Consider the following 27896-nt stretch of genomic DNA (forward strand, 5'->3'; position numbering starts at 1 on the left):
TGCTGAGCTTTGTGGCTGTATTGCATCTCAGTGAGTTGATTTGATTCTAGCTAAATATCCACATCTAGTAGATAAGCAATTGCTAGTGACTGAGGGTGGTTTTATTTTAAATTCATTATCTGAGCTTTGTGGCTAATAAAGTTAAACAGAATACATTTACTTCTCTTTCCTAATAGGAATCAACTGCTCTGCAGCAGCTTGTGGGCCATGCTTTATCCATGCCCTGTGTATCCAGCCCTCAGTTACAAAGGGAAATTGTCCTTTCCATTATGGCTTTATATTGCCAATCTGATACAATATTTAAACAGATTATCTCAATGCTCTGTTTGTCCCAAGCCAATTTTTGCGTTGGCCTATAAAGTGAATCTTCCTTTCAGCGGCTTCTGTGGTACAGGATGTAGTTACATGCATCAACTAGTTCAAAAGACCCATATACAGCATGGATTTAAAGCTGAATAAACCCACAAAACCCTTAGCTAAGACTATAAATGTCACTGTGTTTTTATATATGTCTGTATTTTTTTTTAAGAGAATAGGATTACTGCATGCAGCTATAACTGAAAGTCCTTTGATAATTCAGTGGGTATTTTAAACCTAGCAATGATACACTTTCATAAAACCACACATCCCAGTTTTCTGAAGGATGCTAATAAGATGGTTAGCTTTGCTTTCATGTTCAATGTGTTTATGAGTGCTCTTGCCCATTTAGTTGCATCTCTGAATTTAATGCCCCACTCTGATTTCATAGTAATTGTCAGGAGTCTTTTTTTTTTTGTTGGGTTTTTTTTTTTTTTATGTACCCGCTCACTCTCTGGAAAATTCAGTCTCCTTATTGCTGACCCCATCAGTCTGTCTCCTCATGGTGCTTGTAAAGAAAACCCTCTCCGCCAAGGGCAAAGATGTTTTTAAACAAGCCAATCTGATATAAAACATAGTTTGCTTAACCCCGAGGTGACCAAGAAGTGGTTGCTGGCTGAGTATGCCCAGCCTTGAGTCTCTCTGTATGGCTGCCCTTCTCCAAAGGCTGCACGCGCTGCCATGCTGTGCTGTTCATTATCTGAACAGCATCTGCAGTTCCCTTCTCCGTTACAGATGCCGCAGTCTGCTTACTTTCGTGAAAATGATACACTGCCCTTATACTCTTGTGAGTTGTCTCTGCAGCTCCTCAGCCAGCTAAAGTCTCCATGTTCCTGCTCGAGACTTGTCCTGCTCCTCATCCTGGACACCCCAGTGAGTGAGTACGGCTGGCCTGGCTGCCGTGTGGGCATCCTGGGCATCTGCCTCCTCACTGCAGGTTAAGTCCTAGAATCAAGATGTTTGCTGTCCCACTTCAAAGGCCTGCTCCTCTGCTGTTGCTTCTGAGCATCCCCTTTGCACCAGATTTTCCCATTTCATGGCTTTCTAGCTGACATCTGCCACCAGTAACAAGGGGTTGCTTTCTGACTGTCGTCAGCTCAAGTTAGTTTCAGTGTTGAGTTTGCGAGCAGAGAAGTGCTCGTCCATCAGTGTGTGTGCAGTAAAGGCAGCTTGTCCCTCATAGTGGTGGCATGAAGCAGGGAACTTGGCTACGTTATTTTTTCAAGTCTACTAAGCTGTCAGGGAACACTTTCTGTCTTCCTAGCCAGTGTGCTCATAAGACCAATTAAAAAAAAATATCAAAAAACCTGTTAGAAACACACCTGTGCATGGCTTCCCTTAATCTTAAATCTTCACTAAATACAGGGAGAATGCTAAGTGCAAATTTTAAATACTATTTACAAAATAGTAACAATCCTAATAATACTATTATTTGGCTCTTGATTTAAGTTGTGTATACAGACGACCATGTAACCTATGCCGGCAGCTACTGAAATAAAGTCCACTTCTGTATGTTGGCTTGCTTGTCTTCCAGCCTTTTAAATCAGCTTACTTTATACCTTAGAGAATACTTTTATTTCTATATATATCCTCTCTTCTATTGGCTACCCCAGATAATCCTGTGATCAGCCATGCAGCAGTGTCACTTGAGTAGAATATGGAACGATGCTGATCGTTTTCTCATAGGCTGTCATACTAGCCCAGAAATAGCATCCATCTACAATGGAAGAAGCTCTATTAACATTTACAACTGTTCCTCTTCCCGACCCCTGAGAATTGCTCCGTGGTAGATAAGCAATACTTTGTAATACATTTCTCTGTGCTCAGTGTTTTGGAGTTGAATTCTGAAATATAAAGGCTCCTAATCCTGATCTGCTCTGGGATACACTGCTCTGCTCTTAGCAAGTGGTGCTGTGAATAGGATTAACATTTCAACAGCTTCTTTTTTTAACTGTGAGCAATAAACTAAAATAATAGGGCCTGATTCAGAGCTCTCTGAAGTCAGCAGTAGTACTTTGGCTGGTGTGTGTTGGCTTTGGGTCAGGCCCATAAGAATGGGAAGTTCATTATTTCCCTGGAAAGGAGGGAGAATGTGTGAATTTTAGAGCTTCTGCTCCTGTGGGGTCTGTCCACATCAAGCTGAAATCCATGGGTTTACAAGCCAACAAACACAACTGTAAATTTGACTGCAGGTGAAAAGAAAATGTGGTGTTAGTCATGCAGTTAAAACTTGTGGTTTTTAATGATGTCAAGGGCACTTAGGACATGCACGTAAACAAGTAAGCATTAGAGGTATTTCTGTTGCTGTTCTTTTTCTCTCCTCTCAGACGTGTGGAAGTGCAGACTGTCATCGGGGCAGAACATGGGTTGGGCACTGCGGCTGGGGAGATGAGCTGTTGGGTTGGGAGGGCTTGCAGCAACTGGCTGCAGTGAACACAGCCCTTCAAATTCATTAGCTATGGGCCTGTGGGCAAGAGCCAGCTGTGAGCATCTGGCCCTCGGGGCTCAGCACGTGATGTTACAGGCCTGTACACTTCAACTAAAAGCAGTTTGGGGATTTGCTGTGTGCATGCACTGTGCAGGCATGGCACCCTCTACCAAGCAGAGCTCATGCCGGATAAAACAGCTCTTGAGTGGGGCCTTGATTCCCAGTTTTTTACCAGCCTGTTTATGAAATAGGTGATACTCTTGAGTCTGCTTTTTGGGCTCTAAGACTAGCTTTGTTGTTCTTGCGTGAGCTCTCAATTTCTGAACCTCTGCTTTCCACAGTGCTTTCTAAAAGCACAGCAAAGTAGCAGTCCTGCAGCTTTCTACAGATATTCTTCAATCCCAGTTTTACTAAGTTCCTTCTCTTCTGCCTGTTTCTTACACATTGTGCATGTATTTTGAGCTGTGTCTGGTAATTAAATGGAAAACCAGTAAATTACTTGCAGATTGAAAATGCTTAGAGGGGTGGATCAAATCTCGCATGCATTTGAATCTCCGTGTGTTTTCATCCTGCATTATTAAAAGCTCTGGCATTGTGACCTGTAGCACTGTATCCTTCCCAAAATGCTCCCCACCTCGGAGCAGCCTGATGAGCAGTCGAAAGTGGTGGTTTCCAAATGGCTGAGGTGGGGCTCTCCAGGAGTCAGCAGAAGGGCACTGCTACAGACAGGGGACACATTGCAGCAGTGACAGTTGTACCGTGTCCTGCAGATCTTTATCTTGAGGACAAGTTTCTGATTGCCGTGATCTGAAGGGTATTGGGAGCAACCTTCATGGCTCAAATAGTCCTTGGCTCCCAGCAGGAATATTTAGAGGGTGTAGTTCCTTGTAGCCACAAAGCACTTCATGATATTTAACTGATTCACCCTTGCAGGTCAACAGGAAGCATTGTCTCCATTTTGCAAATGGGAGAACAAAAAAGCTTGAGAGATGGGCCCCAGCGGGCCCAGGTTCGTGCTGATATTTGAACTTTGTTCCTGGCTCTGGGTCTTCATGGACTTCAACATGGGAGTTGTCTGGGAGAGACTGAGTAGGAGTCCTGAGGGCTCCAGAAAGGGCTGTAGGCAGAAAAAGGCTGCTCTCCTGGATTTGCTCAGGCAAATTAGTTGCAACAGCATCTGTGTCCCCAGGCTGGGTCTCAGTGTGATGTGTGCTGCTCAGGCTCTGGGAGCGGTCCCTGCCAAGCAGGGGAATGGAGAGCAGTATGGCAAAGTGTCCAAGAACGCCCAGGGAGTCGTGGACTCTCTGTCTGCTCCTGTGCCCTTGGCTGCAACTGCCCCTCTCCTGAGGGCTGGGCAGCGAGAGACAGGTGGAAGCAGGGTGATTTGTTTGTCTCTGTTACATGCCAGGATCCCAAATATTTTCCTAGCCATTTTAGAGAGGTTGCAGGTCTTTGAGCAGTGGCACTGACAAAAGCTTGGGTGTGCTGCTGTAACGTGCGCAGTTGTAAATGAGCTGACCTGCATATTCTGTTTCCTAATCCTGAGTGATACTGTCAGCTCAGAGAGCTGAGCCTGGCTAATGACTGAAATCCACTGTGCTTTTCTTAGCAAGGATGTGTGGTGATCTGAGATAGTTGTTAAGTGCTACATCCTGAGATTCAGAACTGCACGTGCCCCATGGGTCCAGCATGTTTTAGACAGATAAACGGGGTTTGAGATGATCAGGGAGTTACTATGAAAAGAACTGATGTCAGGTACATAGTAACCTGCAGTTAACTAGGAGGGAGATTAAATTAATGGGGCTTTCCCTCTGATAAAGATAATGAAGAGCTCGCAAGGACGTGGTTTGCAGCTCCTACACATGATATGCATAGGCACTGTCCTCCTGGCCCAGGGAATGCCAAACAGCTGTGTGACAAGAGCAGTGCAGCCAGTGGTGCACCCCACTGAGCAACATTTGTGCTGTCTGAGACCTCATTGATACTCTCAGAGATGAAGGAAAATAGGGGCAAGGGGGAGGAGTAGAAGGGGAAATGGAAATAGGGACTGCAGGAAGGCTTTCACGGTGTTCTGGGGTCCACTGCCATACAGAACCCATTTCAGGGGAGGAGGGCATGGCATGGTGGGGGGACAGGCTCAGGTGGGGAGATAACAGCTTCGATCTCTCTTCTGGATTTAGGGTTTACTGTCAATCCTGCGTAAACTGAAAAGCACCCCAGACCAGGAGGTGAGAATTCTCCTCTTGGGACTGGATAATGCAGGCAAGACCACACTCCTGAAACAGCTGGCATCAGAGGACATCAGCCACATCACACCAACACAGGTGAGGAAGGCCTTTCCCTGCCCTTGCAGTTCTTGTGGTCCCACCTGCCTTACTATACAAAGCACTAATGATTCAGCAGTGTGTTTTAGTAGAAGAGGGAGCAACTGGATCCTAGTGCACCATTAAGTTTGTGTATTTTCTGCGTAAGGGGAGGCTCTCTGAAGGAGCCAGAGCTGTCAGGTAGTGCAAAAGTGGATGAATGACATGGAGTTCTGCACAAGGCTTTTGTATCATGCTGGGGTTGCACACATGAGACTTCGTTCCTGTTGTCCTTGCCAAACAGGGAACGGTGCAGCATTGGGCAAGCTCCTGTCTCTTTGCATCTTTCACCCAGCCAGTGCCAAGGGTCCTGCATATTCCAGCACTCCCTCTCTGGTGCCTCGGGGCTGGGGAGAGGGATGTCTCCCATCAGCACTGCAGCATCGCTCCTGTGTTGACCAGAGGAGGTTGCTAGAGAGCTGTGGGATGATGCATCCCCCTACCCCATAGCCGCCTCCCAAGGCTTCCAGCCCTGACACCCCAATTCCAAGCCCCAGTCCCCTGGGTGGTGTGGCAGCACATTGCCAGCCCACGCCACATCCTGTTTTTCTACTTGAATGCACTTTCAATTGGTGCTCTAATTGATGAAATGGACCCTTCAGACATGCAGCTGTTGCTCTTTTAAGCCTGGCATTAGCTGTGTCGTGTCGAATTGAGCTGAGACCTGTGGCTTCGTGTTAGCTGGGACTCTCTACTCGGCTTTCACAAGCTCAGTCTTGCTTCTCACAGCACCCTTGTTTTCTCCTTATCTGTACCTCTTCCTGCATCCACCCTGCTGAGCCTTCCCAGGGCACTAACTGCATCATATGTCTCTGTAGCCACGACAGTGTCAACCTGTGACCCAAGAACACTGGCAAACTGATGGTTTGGCGGCTGTGTTCACTTTCTCCAGGGACTCTCCCACAGCTGATCCGTCTTTGTAGCGGCCCAGCCCATCTCACTGCACGTTGCAGGCATGGGATATATAAGGTGTTAGTGTCTGTCTATGAACGTGCTCCAGCCATTCGGGTTTATGCTCTGTGTGGCTTTGTTTCTGCTCTTCCCAGGGCTTCAACATCAAAAGTGTACAGTCTCAAGGCTTCAAGCTGAACGTATGGGACATAGGCGGACAGAGGAAGATCAGGCCGTACTGGAGAAACTATTTTGAAAACACTGATATCCTTGTGAGTATTGGCTGCAGTTGAATGCTGTGTTCATGCAATGGCTTTCCAAGGTCTCAGCCAGAAATTCAGGAACAAGTAATGTAATGTCCCAGCCTCAGCAACACCATTGCCATTGTAACAGGGGTTATTATGAGTGAAATGGCAAGATTGGTTGGGTGCAGCAAGAAAAATACAGTGATGTTTGGAGAAATCATTCAGTTGTATGTTTTTACTTTCACAGAATGGTGCTGGTTATAGCCAGTTCCTTTCATCTCAGTCTCCTTCAAATGAAACATTAATAACTTGTATTTTACCTATCTGTAGCTCCTTTCACTGTAGACTCTGAAGGCCTGTCGTGGGCATTGGTGACTTAAGCCTCATGCGTAGAGGTAGGTCAGTATGGTGCCTTTATTTTCTAGTTGGGGAAACTGAGGCACAGCAGAATTAAATGCTGTGGCTGGCATCAGATAGGAAAGCTTCTAGCTGAGGGACACAGAGAGATCCCTTGTCTTTTCTTTTGCATCTTTAATCATAAGAATGTCCTTTAATGTTTTTGACAACTTAGCTGTAATTACCTTCCAATTAGCTGCAGATGAGTACAGTTATATTTACAGTGCAGGACCTTTGTGTTTCCATGCCAGAGCATGTTACCCTGGGACCGTCCAAGTGCTGTCCTGACTACTTTCAAAGATCACCTTTAACATGCAGCCACGTGTGCCAGGATGAAGGCAGGCTGGGGGCTCCAGGCCTCTCCCCAACCCAAGCAATGTTGTCTGTGGGAAGAGAAAAGGCAAGGTCTGCAGGGCTCCCGTGGGAAAGCGGGAAGCTCTCTCAGAAAGACGCCCTTCCTCCCTCCTGTCACACACACATACTTACTAATGTGTCAGGAGCTTCAGTGCACTTCCACAGAAGGAACAGCGCAACTATGAATAGGCCTCTTTACTCCAAGGCTCGTGTCAGGGTCCTGAAGTGCCTGACTGCGCCTGCAGGTTTAGAAAACATTGTCCAAATGAAGCTGTTATTTAAGTGGGACTAATGAGCCCGCAGTCATCTCTTTTGCAGATCCTCCTATTTCAGCCTGAATTTGGAATCTGATGTTTGGGAGCAGCCACCACAGCATAAACCTGGTTGGTTGCTTTTGCAAAGAGTAATGATGAGATCTTCCTAGGGGAGAGGTCTGCGTTTGAGAAACTAGCAGGACACACTTCATGTGCTCCTCTGTGGCCATTGAGAAGGGGGACATGGCATGGCTGTGAGGTGACTGTGCCCACTGAGTCCAAGCTCTGCAGCTGTGTGTGGTGGAGAGGCGGTAGGTGTGTAGATCAAAGTCAACACTGCAAAGTAGCAGCTCAGTCTTTGCCCACTATGGCAGGTGCTCAGGTTGCAGAGACTGTGCAACCACAAAACAGTATCTGGAAGACTTTGCTGGCAAGAGTAATGAGCTACACCAGCCTGCAGGCTTCCACCCTTCCCAGTGTGTGCTGCATGGGAGGTACAGGAATAAAGGTGAATTTGAAGACTGAAGGAGATGAAGGCAGTTGTTTTCCTTGCTCTCTTCCCACCCCAGTTAAAGCAATGTACAAAGAAAACCCTTCTTTTCATATGAGTAAGAAAATGGGTAGATAGAAGCAGAATCAGTTTGGTGGACGCAGCGGTGTGAATTCAGAGGGAGTAACTGGTGCGCAGGTGGAGCTGAGCTCCACTGCTTGCACTCTGTGCGGACACCCAGTCCCAGACTGGGAACTGTCACTTCGTTAGTGCAGTGCTTTGCTATGTCCATATACACCAAAACCAGGATCAAGTATATGCTGATGACTCTCTCTGCCTTCTGCCAGCCCTCACCCCTGCTTTAGTCAGTAATTTTACCCTCTGACAAACCTGGTGCAGGTTGTGCATCTGTAAATTGAGCCAACTTATCCCTCATGTTATTTCTTCATCCAGTCCCACCACTTGCAATTTCTGCCCAACCCACTTACTCCAGGTTTTGTTTTGGCATGTTGCTGAAAGGAGGCACCCAACTTTATGGGAATTTCTTTCTCAAGCTCTGTTTCTCCGACATGGTGTACTCAATGTCTGTTCAAAGTGGCAAACCGTGCTGCTGAGCACCACAGCCAGAAACAGGCTCTTGCATGGCCCTGGCCGTAGGACAAAGTTGGAGAGGAGATACACTACATTTCCCAGGACCCCCTGTTTCTGTATTCTCCTAAATTGTATTGTACAAAGCAGAAAGGACCCTCTAAAGAGCATTAAAAAGCAGGAAGTGATTGCAAATTCAAATCCATGCAGGTGCCTTTGAATGAGAGCTTGGTCTTGCATCACACACCTGTGATATTTGGAAGCTTAACCCAGGCAAATAAGGTGTGGATATCTCGCTGATTGCATATTCAGACAGGCACCTGCAGCTATTTGGCACAGTGCTTTCTGGTTTGGAAGTAGGCACTCCACACATACTTTACCTTGTCTGCGCTGTGCTTTTGTGGCTTTTGCCCCGAGCACTGTTGTCTCCAATTCTCATCTTGCAAAACAGCTCCTTAGCAAGGAACAAACGGAGCAGTGCAGGAGAAAGCCTGTCTGGTTGGGACACAGCTGTTCCTTGCCAGTTAGAGAAGCACCGTAATGTGGGAGGTGCTGCGCCGGGCTACTGCATTCAGGTGTTGCTATGTCCTGATGTCCTGAAGGAGGACGGATGACAGTCTGGTTTCACCCCAGTTCACAACCGCCAGACTTGCAGCTTCTTCCTTTCTTCCGGTTGTGTTTCTAACCCCAGATGGGATGCACTGGGTGGATGCTCAGGAGGGGTGGAGAGGACGGGCATAGCTGATATCGTATTGGTGCACGTGCTTGAGATCACACTGTGGGGAGAGGCTGTGTGTCACGGTGTGCCCACAGGCCTTTCCCCATCACATGGCACTGAGTGCGTGCATTGCTGACGCATCCCCACGCAGTTGGCCTAGCTCTGCCGCGTGTCCCCCAGCCTCTTGTCAGTGTGCATCAGCCTGGCCCTGGGAGAACTGCAGACCCCAAGTGATCAGCAGAGAGGTCTGAGAGGTTGCTGCGTTACCTCCTCAGGGCTGGCATACAGATTCTGCTGCTGCGCATTTGGTCCCATTTCAAACAACTCTAACACTGCTCATTAAGGGAGTGCCTGCAGTTTAATAGATATTGCTGCTAGAGATCCTCCCTCCCCCTACTATTTGGTTGAAATTATCCTGGAAGCATGGAGTCTTATGCTGAGACTGCCTGCAAAGATGCCATTTATCTTGATGGTGGGGTGCTGTGCTCATCTATTCCCTAAAAACCAGGCTGACACTTGCTCCCTGTAAGCCACCAAAGGGCATGCAGATGACATGCTAGCAGCTTCAATCACCGCTGATGGGGAGTGGCAGGGACTGGAAGCAAAATGCTCAGGGTTTGTCACCAGTCCTGTCCCTGTCTGCTGTCCCAGTGCCCGCCTTCAAAAACCTTCCCAGATCAAATAATGGAAAAAAGGGGTACCAGGCTATTGTTGCCTCAGTATTATACTCAGGTTCCCTGTTTCTTTAGATGTGATTTAATAATTGTGCACTCTGAACTACCATAGCATTGCTGTGGGAAGGAGGGTGGCTGGACTTACTAATTACATATTTAGGGGGACCTTTGAAGAGCCCTTTAGCCTATGCAGCCCTAGAGCTGCTTTCACTGAGAAAGCTTATTTATATTTACAGAAAGAAATCACGTGCTTGGACAGGGTGAAGACCCCTTCCTAAGGCAGGGAGTGTGCATGCTGGGAGATCCACCCTTCTCATAGCAGGGAACAGGTGTCTGGTTGGGACCTCTTTGTGGACCATGAGATGTGGTGCTCAGCCCTAAGAGACTGGCAGGACTCTGCTGTCAGTCTTTGTGAGCCAGTTGCTCCCTTGTCTTCTCCATCGTCCTGGTGAACAAGCTGGCAGCTAAAGATGGAGTCTCGCAGGCTGGAGCCAGCCCTCCTTCACAGCCACCTGTTCCAGAGGTTGCAGTAGAATCACCTGATGGAGGGGAACTCGGTGTCCCCAATATATTCATATGCCCGCTGAGTGCCATTGTGTGCCTTGGTGGCTTGTTGAGGAGGTGATGTGTCTTGCTAGAGGGCAGCACGGCATAGTCGCAGCAGTGCAGTGCTTATATGCTGTTTGCTAGGGTGAAAGGCCATGTCTGGCTCCCCAGGTTTTGCTCTCCTGTATTCAGCTTGTAAGCCAGTTATTTGAAAAGATACCAGGCAGTCTCCTGTTCTCTTCAGATAACAGATACTGTGGAGATGGTGAGAGCATCCCCAGTAGTGCCCCCAGCTCCTTTCTGATCTACGTAGCTGTCCACCCCCCTCAGCGTTAAAAGAGGTGGTTTCTCACCTTTCAGAACACCATGAAGTTTTGTCAACATTTGCTATAAATAATGCTGGGGATCTTTGTGCCCAAAAGCATAATTACTAGGCTCAGCTCAGTTAAGCACATAATGCTGTGGAAGAGTGTCTTCTGGGAAGAATAACTTTTCCTCTCATTTCTTTTTCAGATCTATGTCATTGACAGTGCAGATAGGAAGAGGTTTGAAGAAACGGGTCAGGTAAGTTACTTATGCCCAGCTTCCTTTGAAGTAATTCAGTGCTGCTGAGTGCCCCTTGCTCGATAAAGTTAGGAAGATGATTTTGTTGTTTATGAGAGAAATTTGCATTTCAAGAGACTTGCCTTTCAACATCAATGCAGATTATTTTGGTAGACGTGAAACAAGTAAAATAGGTAGCCTAATTCCGTTTAAACAGAACGGTTTTAATTAAAGTTATACAATAATAGCAAATGGAGCCTAATACTGAAAGCAAAAACTTCTCTAAGTCCTTTAAACCTTGCCAAACCAAGACCCTGAGGAATCCTATTTTCTTATTTACAAAGTTGAAATGGAAATCATATTGACTTGATTGTCTTTTGGATGTAATTGAAAAAAAAAAAAAAAACCTAAGAACTTTGTAACTAGGACTGGCCAGAAAATAAGATTTCCGTTCTGGAAGTTTTGAATGTTTTGTAACATTTTGCATTTTAGGATGGAACAAAAATAGGACTTTTGAACTTTCTTTTGTAAAATCCAGAAAGTGACAGTGTCCCAGAATAGCTAGCAACAGATTTACCACCACCCCCCCTGCCCAGAAATGGGAGATTTGGTTTAAAGCCCTCTGTTCTGCCTGATTTGAAGGAGGCCCTTGATCTTTTGCCTCTCAAATATCATGGACACCTCCTAACAGCAGAACTGTTGGTTGTTCTAGGGGTGGGGGAAATCTTTCCCCTGATGGAGCTATTTCATTTTATATCAGTAATTAAATATTCATTGGGCAAAAGAGAGGGAGAAGCAGAAGCTTAGAGCACTTGCCTTAGTCGGGCGGAGTCAGCCTGGACCCCTCATATTTCCGCAAACACTTTTGGTTTCAATAAATCAGCTGTCAGATGAAAGACCTATTTTGTTGAAAAATTCCCAGCCATGGGAGTTTATAACTCCATTCTCTTGTCCTGGTTTCCAAACCAAACATTGCTTTTTGGGGGATGGAGTCAGATTTCCACTGCAGTTTAGCATCTCCCTGACTGCATTCATTTAATCCAAAAGTTTCTAGCCTGTGGATGAAAGATGTTAGGACTATCTGAGAGCATGAGACCTTCCCAGCTAAATAAGGAGCCACAAAAATATCATGTACTCATCTATCTGCAACGCCAGCACTCCCTACAGGTTCAAGTTCTGCTGGGTTTGTCATATGTTCACATAGAGAAGTGACTTGAGACTGTGTGCTAGTTTCACATGAGGCCATTGCAGAACTCTAGACATGAAGTATTTCAGCCATCATGGATCCACTGCAGATTTAGATTTGAGCTATTAAAAGAATCTCTTTGAGTCACCCAGTTTTGAATGAGCAAACCCATTTCAAGATGCCACCCAATGTGTGCTGTGCATATGGAGCCAGATTCCAGCTAGTAGAAGCTGATCTAGCTTGTCTTCAGCTAGCTGATGCCTTCAAAAGCATTGGCACTTTCTTGTGGGATTTCCATTTTAGGGGAGGGGGGGAAGTCCTTTCCTGCTCAAATTTCAGTGTATAAAACTTGGAACAGAACCCTGAAACTCATTGTTAGCAAAGATATCAGGGCTGGTGTCAATGGCTGCTCAGGTACAAATGCCAGTCAGGCAATAACTTAAGGCAGAGCCCTCATACTGCCAATTTACATGTTTTTTGCTGTTTCATCAATTTTGGTCTCCTGGGAGCAGGGACTGGTAAAACACAGTTGTAGCATTTAAGGCAACTGCTAATTTCAGACCAAGATGAAGATTTTTGTAACCTGTAATTGGAAGAAATCACTTTTGAACCTTGGGCAGAGATGATTGTATACATTTTTGCTCTTATAATAAGATCTAGGTTTCACTGGAACACACTCTTCTAGCATTTGCCCTAAATATATTTCTAATTAGAGACAACCACTGGTGGTTGAAGGTTTCCTTGCCTTCCCTCTCTCTATCTTCCCCCCACCCCGTTCCCTTGTAAATGATACAGGAGCTGGCTGAGCTTTTGGATGAAGAAAAGCTTAGTGGAGTCCCCGTGCTCATATTCGCTAACAAGCAGGATTTGCTGACAGCTGCCCCTGCTTCGGAGATTGCTGAGGGACTGAACCTACACACAATTCGGGACAGAGTCTGGCAGATCCAGTCTTGTTCTGCTCTTTCAGGAGAGGGAGTACAGGTAAGGCTCTGGAGACGGCTTGCTGTGCCAGCAGGCCATCTCTAAGAGATTGTTGTCTGTTGATCTGTAGGGTGGGCTGGACCGGCTGCCTTCTGAAGCAGGGTCAGTGCAGCCAGAACCCTTGCAGCACAGAATGCAGAGGGCGGGCGCGTGTCTTGTTGCCTGTGCAAAGGGAAGGGGGAGTTGCAGGTCCTTGGGATCTCTCCAACCCTGGGAAAGGGGAGAGTGGTTGCCTCCCCACCCAGGACCCATTGGCTGGGCCAAATGAAGACGCTGATGTATTTTAAAGGGACTGCTGTCAGATTAATTTTCACAAAACAATTTGTCTTTTACTGTTAACCCCTTTGACTGTTACAAAAGTGCACTTTAGAAATCTGATTTACCTTAGCTGCTAATGTCATTTGGCGTTTTGCTCAACCCAGGCGCCAGAGGGAAACCAATCAATTTTTCTGATCCAGAGAAACTCAAGAGTTGTATGCAGGGCAAGGACCACTTCTAATGGCAGCATGTGGGGCAGCAAAAACCCACCGAGGGTGCTGAGCTGTGTTCCTGTGCTGAACTGTAATAGCTGTGTCTTGGGCTCCTGTGCTGCAGCCAGTTTCTGCAGTATAGTAGCTCTTTGTAATGTAAATGGGACCTAGGTTTGTTTATTTCACTCTTAGGCTTTCCTGGATTAAAGAAATATTTGCAGTGCTGGAAATCCAGGCAGTCAGGAGTACTCCCTTCACTGATATTTACAGAAGCAGAATGGTGAAGACATTTATCTTCACTGCAGTTTCAGTAAAACCTAATTTGCAGATGCTATAGAGCTGTTCAGGATAGTCAGAACTCAAGCTGGGTATGAAGAGTTGCAGAAGCAGCCCGCAGTATGAGTGGGCAGTAAAATGGCAGATGAAATTCAGTGTTGACAAGTGCAAAATAATGCACATGAGGAACAACAATCCCAACTATACACATACAATGCTGGACTCAAAATTAGCTGCTATTACTCAGAAGCATATCATTGGGAACAGCGGTAGTGCTCATCAAAGGCCAGAGGGGAAAATCAGATGCTAGAGAATTATCAGAAAGCAAACAAGAAACATCCCAGAAAACGTTTCTTTTGTAGCCAGATGAAGACTTGTCGGGCCTGTATCTTGAACATGACATCCATTTCTGTCTCTGCCACATCCGGCAAGTTTTTAATAGTAGTAGAATCATAGAGTCCAACAAAAAATTAGGTTAAAGGGTCTTCAGGAGATCTTCAGACCCTGTTTAAAGCAGGGATAACTGTGGGTCTAGAGGAGGTTGCTGAGGGCCTTGTCCAATCAAGTTATAAGTACCTCCAGGCATCGAGATTCCACAACCTCTCTAGGTAACCTCTTCTAGCACTTAACTAGCCTCATCAGAAAAAAATACTGTCCATATATCTGCTCAGAATTAGGAGAAATTTGAGAATCCTCTGTTGAGAATGATCAGCAGCACAAAGCGGCATCTCTACACAGGGATAATAAATAAATTAGGACTTGCAGCTTGGAAGCGAGAGTACAGAGAGTGGGGATATCTTCAGGATTTATAAAATAAGGTATAAAAAGGTCAGATAGACTATAAGCTATTTTTCAGGTTGCTAGAGGAAGGGTGTTCCTAATGAAATAATCAGGCAGCAGCTTAAAAGAAATTAAAATAAGGGCTTCTTTGCAAGTCGTGTAATTAAATTGTGGATCTCATTGGCACAGGATGTTGTGGAGACCAAAGGTGTCAGTTGGTTCAGAAAAATACTAAGTGAATTTCTGAAAAAGGGATTTGCAGGCAGTCACTGACCACTAAGATCTGGAGGCAGCTTTTGAATGAGGAACAGAGCAAGGGAGATCCTGTTCCTACATGTTCCTTCCCTTGGCATCCAGAAGGGGGACACTGGCCTGGATGGACCACTGGTCTGACCCAGAACAGCAGTTCTTCTGACTTTAAATTCTTAACCCAATGTTTAGACCTAAATGTAGTAGATGGTGTCCTCCAAAGGGCCTTTATTTAGTTAGCTAAGATACAAATTCAGCTATGTCGCAGCCAAATCTTGTGAAAGGCTTCAACTCTCATCTTTATTCTGAAGTGGTGGTGGTAGATGGAAATGCATTCCCCACTGGCAATGTATATTCAAGTCTAAAGAAACGCGATCAAGAAAATGAGGCTGCAGTTCACAGGTTGCAAGCAGGCATAGGTCACCTTCTTCCCTCCTCCAGGCCCTCCTCTAGTTTATGGAAGTCCAAGTGATCTCTCCAGGTGCAAAGGGGCAGTAAAGTGGCAGATGAAATTCAAGGACATGTATTGGATGTGGAAGAACTAGATGATGGAAAGTGGCACTCTCTGTTCATGAGCTTTGAAAAATGCCACCTTCTCAAGCTGATCTGTGGGCTCTCTGGAGTGGGCTGCACACTTTGTTGATAGCGCCTTCTTACTGTGCCCCTCTCCCTGAAGTACAGTGCATTCCTGTGCATTCAACAGAGTAAAATACGCAGCCCAATACCCTCTACTGGGGAAATGAAATCTGCTGCATTCACTTCCAGAAAACAGAAGACGAGCTAAATAAAAGCCTTTGCAGGCCTATATATTTTGTTCATCATGCTTATCTAGACAAATTAATTTAGATGCAGGCCAGATAACGTCCCACTTTGTCCACAGTCTCATTGCCCTAAATACTGCAGCTTATTCCATAAATTATTATTGCAGAAAGGTCAGGAAAGTCTCAAACTCTCTACAGCTTTTAGAAAGAGCCCCTACATCTGTCTTCTGCCTTAACTCGAGCCCTGTCAAATCAGACAGCAAGAATGCCAAGCTCTCCCATTCCTTGGAAATTCATTGAACAAAATGATTTGGGAGATGGCTTTTAAACTAAACCTGGATGAGCCCAGGAAGAAATGGCATCTTCAGTCCTGGAGACTCTTAAGGAGAGGTGAATATGCTCAAAATTTAGGGGAATCAAAGAAGAACTTGTTTAAAAACAAGTAAGATTAAGAAAGATGTTTTTGAGAATTGTGGTATACAGTATCTCTACCAGTGGCTCAGAACTGGAGCTCTCTGTGTAGTTAAATCTCAGGTCACTGCTTTAAGGACTTCTTTGAGAAATGACAATGAGTGACAGCAAAATAAATGAAGAGGTGGAAGCATCAGGTATTCAGAATGAAAGCCAAGGAGGGAGCGCGCTAACCATTGCTGCTGATGGAATATATTAGCTAGAGTAAAATTGGAGACATTGCTGACAGATTTTGCAGGGAAGAGTGGTGGCATATCTAGTACTGAGTACATGCAGGAAGAGAGCTCATAGGGGAAGATTTTTGTGGTAGCTTGAAGGAAAAGCAATGACCAAAGATAAATAATGCCAATATATGAAGGAGAAATAGTTTGAAGGTCATTTAATTAGTTTAGCTTCTAGCACCATGGTGTATAGAATTGGGTAGTTAAGACTGGGGATTTCAAGGTTAATGAGATTAGATTATGGTTAATAGAATTATATAAATTTAGAGAATTTAACTATTATTTGAAATGGGTTATTTAATAAAACTGTTAATTAAGGAGGGAATCCATATTGTCATCTTCTCTTTTAAAATTAACCACTGGGGACTCTGGAAAAGGGGCCCAGCAATGTCCTGGGCAAGCTCAGAAGAGAGGTGACTGGGTTAACTGGAAACCCCATGTAGTGTCCTCTGGACACCAGCTGGTAGCCCCTGTTATGCCAGCTGAAGACTTCATTACTTCCTGACTGTAACTGTGGGCAGTCCTGGTCTTGTTAGTCAGACTTCATGGTGCTGTTGAGGGGGGAGCGACATACCTCATGCTTAGATGTCCTTTTAAGCAAAAATGTCTGCTCGGGTCTGATTTTATCCTTCAGCGCTAGTCAGGAAAGCAGGAGAGCTTTTTCTCCCCACCACAGCTATTGGAGCTTTGCCTCTGGAGCAGCGTCCTGCACCAGCTTCCGCTGAGACCCTTGCACAGGGTACAGCAAGTGAGGGGGGTGATCGCTGATGTCAGCAGAGAAACGTGAGGGAACTGTTGCCTCACAACAGCTCTGTGGTGCCACATAGATTCTCTTGGGGTTGTGTTTTGTGAGCAGATCCCCCAGTTGTAGTCCTTGGTGTGCAAAAGCTATGTACATTCCACCCTGGCCAGCCACAGTGGGGGGAAAGCAGGCAGGACTGCTGTTTTGTAGCCTGCCCTCTTGCTGAAGGTGTGATTTAGGGGCCAGGGTGTATATTAAACGTGACTCAAGGCTTTGGACCAGTCCATGCTCTGCAGCTTGCTTCTTGTCTGAAGCAAGAGCCTCCGATCAAGGCAGCAGGAGCTCAGCCTGCCCTGAGGAATCCTCCTCCAGAACGATGCTGCTGCGTATTGTGTCTGGAGTCTCCCAAGCATAATGGCCCCCTGGAGACCATTAAAAGCCAGTGGAACTGAGAGTAGCCACTAAACTTCTCTAATTTATGCCAGAACTGGTCTGGCCCAGAGGACTGTGGGAAGGGCAGAGCCGCCTTCTCCTCCGTGCCTGTTTCAACCCAGTTGAGAATGAAGCCCAAGACTGAAGTTATGCCTGTGCTGCAATTCAGCACTTCATAAGGGCAGGATTCAGAACAGGACCCCCGGCAATGTTGTATCCTCAGAGCTAGGGTTTGTCTTTAAGATGTCTTAGCCAGGGCAGGCTAGATGGGGATCTTCCACATCTTAACGAGGTTCTGGGGCTACTTGTAAATGTGATTTAAAAGCAATTTTGATGACGGCAGCTCTCCCGGGGTGGGCCGAGCCGGTGCCTGTTGAGGAAAACCAACCATATTTCCAGATTACAGGGCAAAGTCTTGTGATTTTTAAGCAGGGTAAGGAGGGAGTCTACAGCGCTGCATCAGGGATACAAGGTCTCGGAGGACAAAAGAAAAGCTTGCACCCAAGCAAAAAACAATGGATAATGTACTTGCAGGAGCCTGTAAAAGCCGGTCTGTATGATGACTGGAGGTGCAAAGAAATGACAGATAATGAAGGCACGGTCCTAGCTGTGCAGAGAGAAGAAAGTGACGGTTAAAATAACGCATAACAAAAATGCTGGAGATGGAGAATTTTGCACTTGCCTGACCCAATTTGTTATGGCAGACAGAGGATTACATGAAAGGATTAAGCTTTGCTGCCCTTAAGGTCACGTTAGGGGTCACAAGTTTGTAGCCTTGCCTGATCCCTGGCTTGCAGGGGAGCAGAAATCAGGAGGCTTTTTATGGGGTGGAAAGGACTTTTTCGCCGTGTTTGAAGTCAGATTACTTCACTCCCATAGCCGCAAAGCTGATAATGCAGAGAATAAGCAAGCAGTGGGCTAATCTCAAGCAGGACTTTTTTTATTTCTCCCGGGGAGGGCTCTTCCAGTCCTTTCCCAAAGGGCGTTAGAGTACAACTCCCTTGGCACAATAGCAGATGTGACTGCAGCAAGGCGGGGTTGTGCCGAGCGGCATTTCTCTGCGAGGAGCATTATCCTCTTCCCTGGAGTTCTCTCTTTTTGCTTTGGTAAAGTTTACTAGCTGCTTGTTAAGGAGCTAAGAGAGGCAAAGCTGAAAGATCTGAAATCTTCCCCTGGCTATGTTTTCCCAGTGTTGACTTGAGGCTGGAATACTAATATTGTATCCATCTCCATCCTCAGAGTACCTGCCTATGTCTCTCCGTCTCAACAAAGCAGCACAAGGACATCTATCAAGATCTAAATGTTACTGTAGGGATTGTACTTTCTGCACAAGAACCATCTTTTAAGCATGCAGATAGGGGGACAGAGTGTGTAGGGACAAAGGATGACAACAGTTGACTCACTGTGGACTTGACTCTAAAGCATTGATTCCTCCTTCCTGTGTGCCTTCCCCATAGCAGCTCTTTGTGTTTATAGCAGCTTCCTTGGATTTCTCTGTTTTACCAACCCTCTCTCCTGGTTCAAACCTTAGGTAGAAAAACTGCAAACGTACATTTTAGTTGCTTTTGCTTTCCATTGCATTTGCTGTTCTCCACAGCATTTGGGGACACTGCAAAACACATGCCCAAAACAAAGTTTCACCAGAAGCTACAGATGTAGCTGCGGTGTGGATGAAGATGAGGTGTATGTGAGACACCTTCCTCTCCTATAAAACACATGTAGACCTGAGTGTGTTCATTTTCCCTTTATCACTGTCAGGCAAGGAAATACAATTAAATGTGATTTTTTTCTGTCAATTAACTCATGCCAGAAGAGTTTTTAAAATCTATTCCCGCTTTAAAAGTTCAGTGACCTACTTATGTATTTCAAGCGTATTTGGAGTTCACCTTTCCTCTTGCATTTTGCTATGTCATTCTTTTGCCCTCGTTAAAATGCTTGATGCAGCCAGGCTCCCAGCCATGGTAAATCCCATCATAAACTCTGCTTTATGACCCTCACCACGCTGGTGCTGAAATGGTCTGTCTTTCCCCTTCCCAAGCTCCCAAATGGCAGCAGGCAGAGTTTTAATCACTGTGAATTCAGGTTGTGGTCAGATTAGGTAGAAGATAGGATGCATGTTTGTTGTTTTGCAGTGATGTATTGTTTCTGGGATTACTGTGCTGAATAGCAGAGGGTGTCAGCTGATATTTATTACTTTAAGCTGTCTCAGCTGTTCTGGTTCAGCAAATAAACCTACATTCAAAATGAATGAGGAGCTCTGCTTGCCTTGTATGCCATGATGTGTGCAAATGTGATTATTGCTTCCGAGGCAGGGGAAGCTGAAATCATTGTGGGAGCATTTTTAGTTATTTATTTATTTTTACTCTTTGCAGGCAATCATGCAGATTTCTAAAGCACACAATCAAGCCAAAGGCTTGACACCTCTCCTCCTAGCCCCATTGTTAAGCCCTGGCATTCCTCATGCTGGGAATCACTGGCTCCCTCTCTCTCTAAAGTGATAAGCTTTAAACCACGCTATTGATTGCTTAAGGCATTACATGTTTTACACCTAGGTTATCAGTGTTATTGAAAGGGGAAGACACAAAGCTACCGGGCCTTAAAATGAATCTACCTCTCGTCTTTTCCCATTTGCTCTGAGGATTTCAGACAATTTGTTTTACACTGATCTCTGCTGTGGAGATAAATAAATGAAACCAGAGATTTCAACCCTCCCCAAGGTTAGAGTTAGAAGTGTTATTAGTGTAGGGCCTCATGTGCACCCCAGCACAAGCTGGGCTCACTTATCCTTTATTTAACGCAGCAACAAGGACTGATTTCAAAAGTTGCTGCTCCCCTTCAGATAAGAAGTGTCACATAGCACAGCTATCAAGGTGAATTGGTATTTTCAAGTGAGAACCTCTCTGCTTCTGATTAAGCCCTGAGGACTCCCTCTCTTCTCTTTTAACTCTTTAGCTCCCTGACATGGGCACCACCTTCGCGGCTGAGGGGCAGCATGGAGGTCTTGGCTCACCCAAAGGGCCTGCTGTGCTGTGCCTTCGGCCATCTGTCCTTGGGGAAGTTGAGGTCCTCGGCAGCCTTTTGGCAGTCAGGGACAAGGCTGTAGGAAGCCAGCAACACTGCTACCACAGGGCTAGCAGTGATGCTGGCACAAAGGCTCTGATCTTCTTTAGGGTCTAACTATTGTTTTAATGATCCGAAAATGACCACTGAACATAATACTGCCCCCCTGCCCCAAAATCTAAAGTGACATTTGCCCAATTTCCAAGCACAAAGATGTGCTGCTCCCCTCTCATCCCCAAAACCCTGCTTGCCACCTTTTTGCCCTGAGCCTCCCTGTCAGCAGAGATACCTCCTAGGCAGAGTAGAGGTAATGGATTTTATGGGAAGCAGTTATGGGGACACTGTGCATCTTGCACTCCATTGTGCACATCTCCTAGCAGATGAAGTGTTGCATTGGCCTTCAATAGCATAATCTCATTCTGGGATCTCAGCAGTAAACGCATGAATTGGGTATTTGTGGCAGAAGCATTACCGTCCTGCTTGCGATAGTTGGAAAAGTCGTGCACGTGTTTTTATGGAGATACCCTAAAAAATATATCAGCCTCTTAAAATGTGACTGCGTTGCTTCTCACTGAACCCCTGTGGGACCCCTGAGGGCCCGTTTTCTGTGAGGGCCCTGAGGAACAGGGAACAAGGTCCAGATCCAGTTATTGCAGTGACTTTCATGGATCTGGATTTCAAGGCTAGCAGCCGAGTAGAGAATTAGAGCCATATTCTTAACAAGGAGCTGACTGTATAACAAGCAGCCCCCTAAAATCCACGATCTCAAAGATAAGATGATTTGCCCAAGGTTACACAAATCAACTGTAGCTGAACCTGGAACTGAGCCTTCATCTGCCACTGACGTACCTTGACTGCAAAGTGATCCTTCCTCGAAGGGCCTACACATAGCGACATGATGAGATGATGATACTTTTTACGGTCAGATGAAAGATTTAATAACCTCTGTGTGACAACATCTACTGAGCAAGGAAGCACTTATTTTTTTAACCCACAGCGGTTTTGGTTGCAGAGGGCAAGCAGGGGACAGATGAGGAGGCAGAACACGATGCTTGCAGAATGGTGGTCGGGTGGGACTGGGGGATTCGTGTTCCCTTCACTTGACTAACATTACCTTTCTCTGTCTGAAGGACGGCATGAATTGGGTGTGCAAAAATGTCAATGCTAAGAAGAAATAAAGCATTCAGAGCTGCATGGAAATGGAGGAGCGGTGGGAGCAGAATTCTAGCCTGAAAACACTAATTTGCTGCTTTCTGACCAAATGTTTTTCCATCTGTGCACAGCTACAGCTGTTAAAAGGAAAAAAAAAAAAAGAAAGAAAAAAAGGGAACAACATTCGTTAAAACCTACTGCTGGATTTGGAACTTGACCTGCTCTTTAGTATCGTTTTTTATCCCAATAAAGGAATTGTATTTCCTCCCTATGCATAAATAATATTAAATGTCTGATTAGCAAGCGAGTTTGTAAGCAGAAGCAATTCTGCGATTCAGTGTGGAGCAGAGGGAGTGGTGAGTAACTGTAGTTGCTTAGATGCATAGGACCTGCCCTATAGGTGTGGGTTTGTGGTTGCTGAGGACACACTCAGGTGTCAGTCACAGCTTCCCCTCAGTGACAGATAAAATGCAGTTGTGTTACCAATTGTGGGTAGTTTCTTAAAATAAAGCTGCTAAGAAGTCATTTGCGTAATGAGGGTAGAAGACTTCCACATATTCCTGTAGCCATAAAAGAGGAGTTTGATCATAACAAGGCACTGTTGCATTGCGACATCGCTATAGAAGGGAGAGAAGGGTTCTCTGTGTGTAATTGAAGCTCTTTACAGTTGGAATAATGCAGGATGAACATGCCTAGGGCTTTTCTCGCAGCTGAAGGAGAATTTAGCCCAGCATTTCACCTTGAGCCAGCAAAACCGTGGTTCCTATGTTCAGTAAATTCCATACGTGAGATTAGTCTTGATGTTGAACAATCCCTGTTGATTTTCCCTTGATGTTAAGGCAACTCTGCAGCAAAATGCAATTAAGTCCATGATTACTTTCTAGAATGAGATACCAGGTCCCAGGCTTCCTTTTTGAAATGCACAAAATATATTCTGTCTATGCCCCTTCCTTGGCAGGCCTTGCCTAGCCCTTTGAGGGGCTCGGGGGGGCTGCCCCGCGGCAGGCTGGGTGCCCAGGGCCTGAAGTCCCCCCAGCTTGGTGCTGGCTGTAGATTGCCACAGTGGAGGGTGAGGATCCCGATGAATGGCAGATGGGAAGCACTCTTTAGAATGAGGATTCGTTCTTTCCCAGACTGGCTTTCCTCTAAAAGGATGCAGTTGCTGAAATAGGAAAGAGAATGTGTTTTCCACCTCCTCATCCCCAATTCAAATCTAGCCCCAGCTGACAGTGAGCAGGAGTCATTAGCACGCCAAAGCAGCCATGTCCTGTATGAAGCGAGCTTGGTGACTCCTGGGCCAGTTTCTAATGCACAGATGGTAAAATAATCCCACTGCCCTGCTTGCCAGCTTTGTTTGCTGCCTGCCTGCGAAGGGCCAGAGAATGACTAGGGACTAGGGACTGCATTACCCCTTCCACCTCTTGGAGACGGACCGGCGGGCAGTGTGGGGAAAGCTGCTTGTACTAAAGCATGTGGCTTTACCACGCGTCAGCGAGTTGACTCATGGACCCAGGCAGACGGCTGACACCCCTGGAGCTCCCAGCTCTTTTCTCCTCCCTTCCCCCGGACGTCTCCACCTCACGGCAGAAACATCTGCACTGTACGTGAAGCAGCCCCTGGCTGCCTGCATGTTGCAACCCAGCAGATTAAAATCATCCGGGGCTGATTCCGGGTCCCCACATACATCAGGATGTACAGTAGTGGTTCAGGAGTTGATCTGCCTGTAGTTCAGCTCTTTGCTGTGGCTGGGGGGCAGAGGGACAGCTGGGACAGCAACTGCTTTAGCAATCCAACTTTAATCTGCCTGTGTCCGTGAGTCAGCACCCTCTGAGTGCATCTGTCTCCAGCTCTGAGGCAGGACATGCATGCCGGAGTAGCACAGCCTTGCTTTGAAACCCAGATGACTTGGGGATGGGGGGGAACAGCAGCGGTGTATGGAAAAGCAGGCTCAAGTGAGCTGTTAAGCAATCACTAATGACACAAAGTGACACAGCTCCAGCTTTGCATGGATTGAGTAAGGAGTCATAGGATGAGGAGAGATGTTCATTTAAACATAGCTTGTTCAGCGACTCCCCGGCTGCAATGGCTTACTGAAACCCTAGGAATATGAGCACTGCGTGTTCCTGGGTCAGCCCAAGGAGGAGCAATGCATCCTAGCATCACCTTTTCCTTACAATTAATGCATTTGCCTCATGTAAGCACTGTAAAGAATTCCAGCCCTTCCTTGTAGGCACACTTTGTGCTGGCTGAGTGGCGGAGCTTTGTGACAGATATTCCCAAGCTTTGGATTTGCCTGTCCTGCATGTCAGATGCAGAGTAAAATGCTTGGGTACCCCTCCTCTGGCCTAGGCAGGACAGAGCAAGACCTCCTTGGGGGCTCAGGCATTGATCCTTCTCACTTGCAAGGGAGTTGAGTTGGTGCTTCCCTGCTCCCTACTTTTTTACCAGTGGCACACTTACCCTGTGACACCCCAGCTGTGCCACAGTTAGCTTTCTGGATCCAAAAAGCATCCAGCAGGATAATTTGGATTTTTAGGCTCCCATTGGTTAAGCTTGGAAATGTGTGTAACGTAGTGGTTTTCCCATTGCTCCAGCTCAGAAGGAAAAATTGCCTTACTGAATTCAGGATCCAGAAGCGTTTGCTGGCTCATTCATTGTGTTTGGGTGTAGCTACATATATTGGTTGCGTGCATCTGTGCCAGTCAGAGCTTCACCTGTAATCTGGTGGATTAATTTCATTTACCTACACCAGGTAGTAAGAGAGGAAGACCATGATAGAATAAGCTGTGCTGGGAGGCCGGAGGTGGAGGGTTTAAGTGACCATGACTTAAGTAAATCACCCTGCAGTGATGTCTGTAAACGCTCCTTGTATTGTAAACATCTCTCTCTGCATCAACCTGGTGAAAAATGTAAAAAGGATTTGAGGTTCTGTTCACTTGCTGCTCCTTATCTGAATGCATTTACATCTGCTATACCTTCTGCAGGGCTCTCCTCCCTCAGCAGCACTTGGCTAAATACCACCTGTAAAACTGGCTGGGGCCAGCCAAAAATGCCTGCTGCGGTTCAGCAAAACCCCTGCCCCTCTCCCAGCCCTTCAGCTCCTGCTTCGTTTATGGTAATTGCATACACAAGGCTTTGTCCTTCCAACTCTGTCTGCTCTGCCCTCCTTTAAGTGAGCTTCGGGGGAAGCGAACGGTCTCATTGGTATGGGTGGAGCTTTGCCACACGTCGCATCAATTCATAGATTTTTAAAGCCAGAAGGGACCGTTGTGTTCCTCTCTCCTGACCTCCCGCGTAACACAGCCCATTAAACGCCACCCTGCCGGCGCGGTGACTTGTGGTTGAATTAGAGCACCTCTGCGAGGAAGACACCCAGCCTTGATTTAAAGGCTCGGAGTGACAGACAGATCCAGCCCAGGCCTCGAGAAGTTTGTTGCAGGGGTTAATTCCCCTCTGGTGGGGAGTTTGTCTTGCTTCACTTTCAGGTCATTAAATCTGGCTTTACCTTTGCGATAGATGAAAGACGCCTCTCCTGCCCCTTTGTGTTCTCGGGGCGGGGGGCGGGGGGGAGAGATGATGGAGAAGTGAAATTCTCCAAGGGCAGATCAGGAAACGTGAGTCCAAGCCCCTGCTCTGACCACGAGCACGGGGCGTGGGGTTCCACATCCTCCTCTGGCTGTGGCCATGTCCCCCACCGCGGCCCCGATGGAGGGTGTCTCTCCTTGCCCTCAGAGAATGCTTGCCAAAGCTTCATGCAACCTTCTTCCATTTTTCCCCTTACCAATACTGCTGCTTGCACGTTAATGACTTCTTTCTCTGTCGAAAATGTAACTGATCAGCAGACATTCTTTACTAAAAGTGTACTGAGATGAGACCAGCCCTCTCAAACTTGCCCCCTGCCCCACCGGGCTCACTTTTCTGCAAAGGCACAAGGTGGTGGCTGTCACATTCCCTGGGTCAGCTGGGTCCACACAAGCTCTTTCTTTTATGTTCCCTTTTTGAATTTCACCAAAAAGGGGTATTTGCGATCTCTGGTCATGTTGTTACTCAGTGTGTAATTTAGATGTCTTTGTCAAAAAAAAAAAAAAAAAAAAAAAGAAATAAATTAAAATTTAGTAGAAAGACAACTTGTGTTTGGGAGTGATCCTTTTTCTTCGACAGACTTATTTTCCCAGCGGTCATTTGAGGACTGCATCTTTCCAAGGAGCCACCAGTCAGTCGGAGAAGCTGCTCTTCCGCCGCTCCCTCTGTCTCCTCGTCAGAGGCAGTCTCCGGTACTAGACGTGGTCAAAACAGTTGGAAAAAGCCTTTTCCCTTTGGATTTTTACATGCCTAAAACTATCAGAAAAGCCAGCGAGTGAGACAGGCAGACTTTGGGAGGATCTTCTTGTTTCAAGAATCATTCTGTAGGTTTTAAAAAAAGCATGTCAGGAAACACGTTCCCCACTGACCTGGCAGGAAAAGGGAAGGGGAAAAAGAAAAGCAGCAAATGATTTGGGTTTGGTTCAGTAGCAGGGTTTGGAGGGGATTTTGAGGGAGGGAAGCGAATTCTGGGGTTGTTTCTTTCCAACTAATTTGACTCATTACTGTTTCTGCGACACCAGGCCGGGCCAAAAATTGAGGAACTGTTAGAGCTCTTTAAAGCATCAGCTCCCTCCCTGCACGGCCAGGATACCTGGAAGGCTGTCAGAGCTGCTGGAAAAAAAACATTATAGGTGGTCACACTTAATTTCTTTTTTTTTTTTTTTTAAGGCACGCTTTATACTGAGTCCTGTTATTTTTTCAGCAAAGTAGGAAATACTTTTTCATCTTGTTTGCCTAATGGATTGAATGTGAAAAATATTTCTTTGGCAAGTGAACACCCTGAGAGTTGTTTGACTTGTCACGACGTTATGTATCGTTCCCTGCGGCCCCCTGCCCCTGAAGCCGCCACGCTTCCCCTCTCCTGTTGCTGTTTACGCTGGGACACGCCATAATTTACGGCGAGGCTGCGTGTGACCTTGCATGTGTCTGCTCGAGCAAACCGCAGCTCCGTTCCCCGCACAAGCCCCGCTTTACATTCACATGATGAATTTAGTGCTCCCGAAAGGACAAGGAACTGAGTGAATTGGATGTGGGAGGGGAAAAAAAGGAAATAATAATAATGCACAGCCTGAAGGAGAAATAAACACTGAGATTTTTGTTCCTCTTTGACCAGTATTTTGCAGTTGTTTATGGCCTTGCACCCCCTGGACCACTGTCTTTATCAAAGCAGAGAAATTGTCTGCGGCCACAGACCTGGAGATGTCAGCCTTCGCATCCTCACCGTGCGGGCATCCCCCAGCCCCGCCATGCTCTGCCAGGGCACACATCGGCGAGGGGCAGCCGGACCGACGGCCACGGCAGCGCTCCAGACATGTTGCCCACCCACCCGGGCACCCACCCAGGTGCTGCACTGAAGCTTTTTCTTTTATTTTGTTTTGTTTAAGTGGAAACGAGCTCGCACCACAGCCTTGTGATTGGATCCTGGCTAAATTGCAGCTTCGGGCTCAGTTGGCTGAATTCGGGCTTGTTGGATTTTTTATTGCAATCTGTTCACTTATTTCCCTTCCCAGCGCTGATTGGAAGCAAAACTCCTGTAAAGCTGCAGTCGGGCTGCGCCCGTGCTGGGGGATGCCGGCAAAGGCTTGCTGGGAACAGCACGGGGTCGGGGGGTATATACCCCCTCCGCATTTCCCATTTAGCTGGCTGACCAAGATGAGTCTCTGTATCCTTTTCAATAGGAAAAGATTGAAAAAAAAAAAAATCGCAGTCAGGAGAGGAAGGGTGGGAAGGAGCCCCTCTGCTTGCGATGTGCCATGACCAAGCAGCTACGAGCTGCAGCTTTGCAGGCAGCACGGCCGGGCCGCCAAATGCAGCCCCAAATAAATAATCCTGTGAGGAAGGGAAGCTGTCAGGTAGGTTAGGCCCCAAGCCTGAGCTGCATCAGGAGCTGGCAGCAACGCCCTGCAAATAAATCATCTGGATGAGAGGTATTTTTAAATAGAAGTTGTCCTTGCAGCTTGGCTTTGCAACCTTTATTTTGTGCTACCGGTGGGAGCCAAGCGTGCGAGCTGAAAGGCTGTGCTGGCTGGCAGGGGAGAGCTGGCAGGGGCTCGGGGTGCCGAGGGGGACGCTGCTGGGGAGAGCAGGTCCACTCGTGGGCTGGGGACACCGTGTGGTGCCCAGCCTGAGACAGCTGGGTCCCGACCGGCCAGGCACAGCCCAGCGTCTCAGGGTGGCCCAACCA

General features: G+C 46.7%; 1 protein-coding gene across 2 annotated transcripts in view; it reads left to right on the plus strand.

The window, feature by feature from the left end:
* ARL3 (ADP ribosylation factor like GTPase 3) overlaps positions 1 to 25755 on the plus strand; it is a 30592-nt gene extending 4837 nt beyond the window's left edge. The window contains exons 2-6 of one of the 2 annotated variants that reach the window (XM_056351905.1): positions 4966 to 5109; positions 6195 to 6311; positions 10818 to 10868; positions 12829 to 13014; positions 21607 to 25755. In XM_056351905.1, coding sequence (XP_056207880.1) covers positions 4966 to 5109; positions 6195 to 6311; positions 10818 to 10868; positions 12829 to 13014; positions 21607 to 21654 — 546 coding nt within the window. In that variant the 3' untranslated portion in view covers positions 21655 to 25755. The other variant, XM_056351904.1, reaches the window with a different exon arrangement.
* Positions 25756 to 27896: the final 2141 nt, after the last annotated feature.

This window comes from Falco biarmicus, chromosome 9, assembly GCF_023638135.1.
Source record: "Falco biarmicus isolate bFalBia1 chromosome 9, bFalBia1.pri, whole genome shotgun sequence".
In the NCBI taxonomy this organism is placed as follows: Eukaryota; Metazoa; Chordata; class Aves; order Falconiformes; family Falconidae; genus Falco; species Falco biarmicus.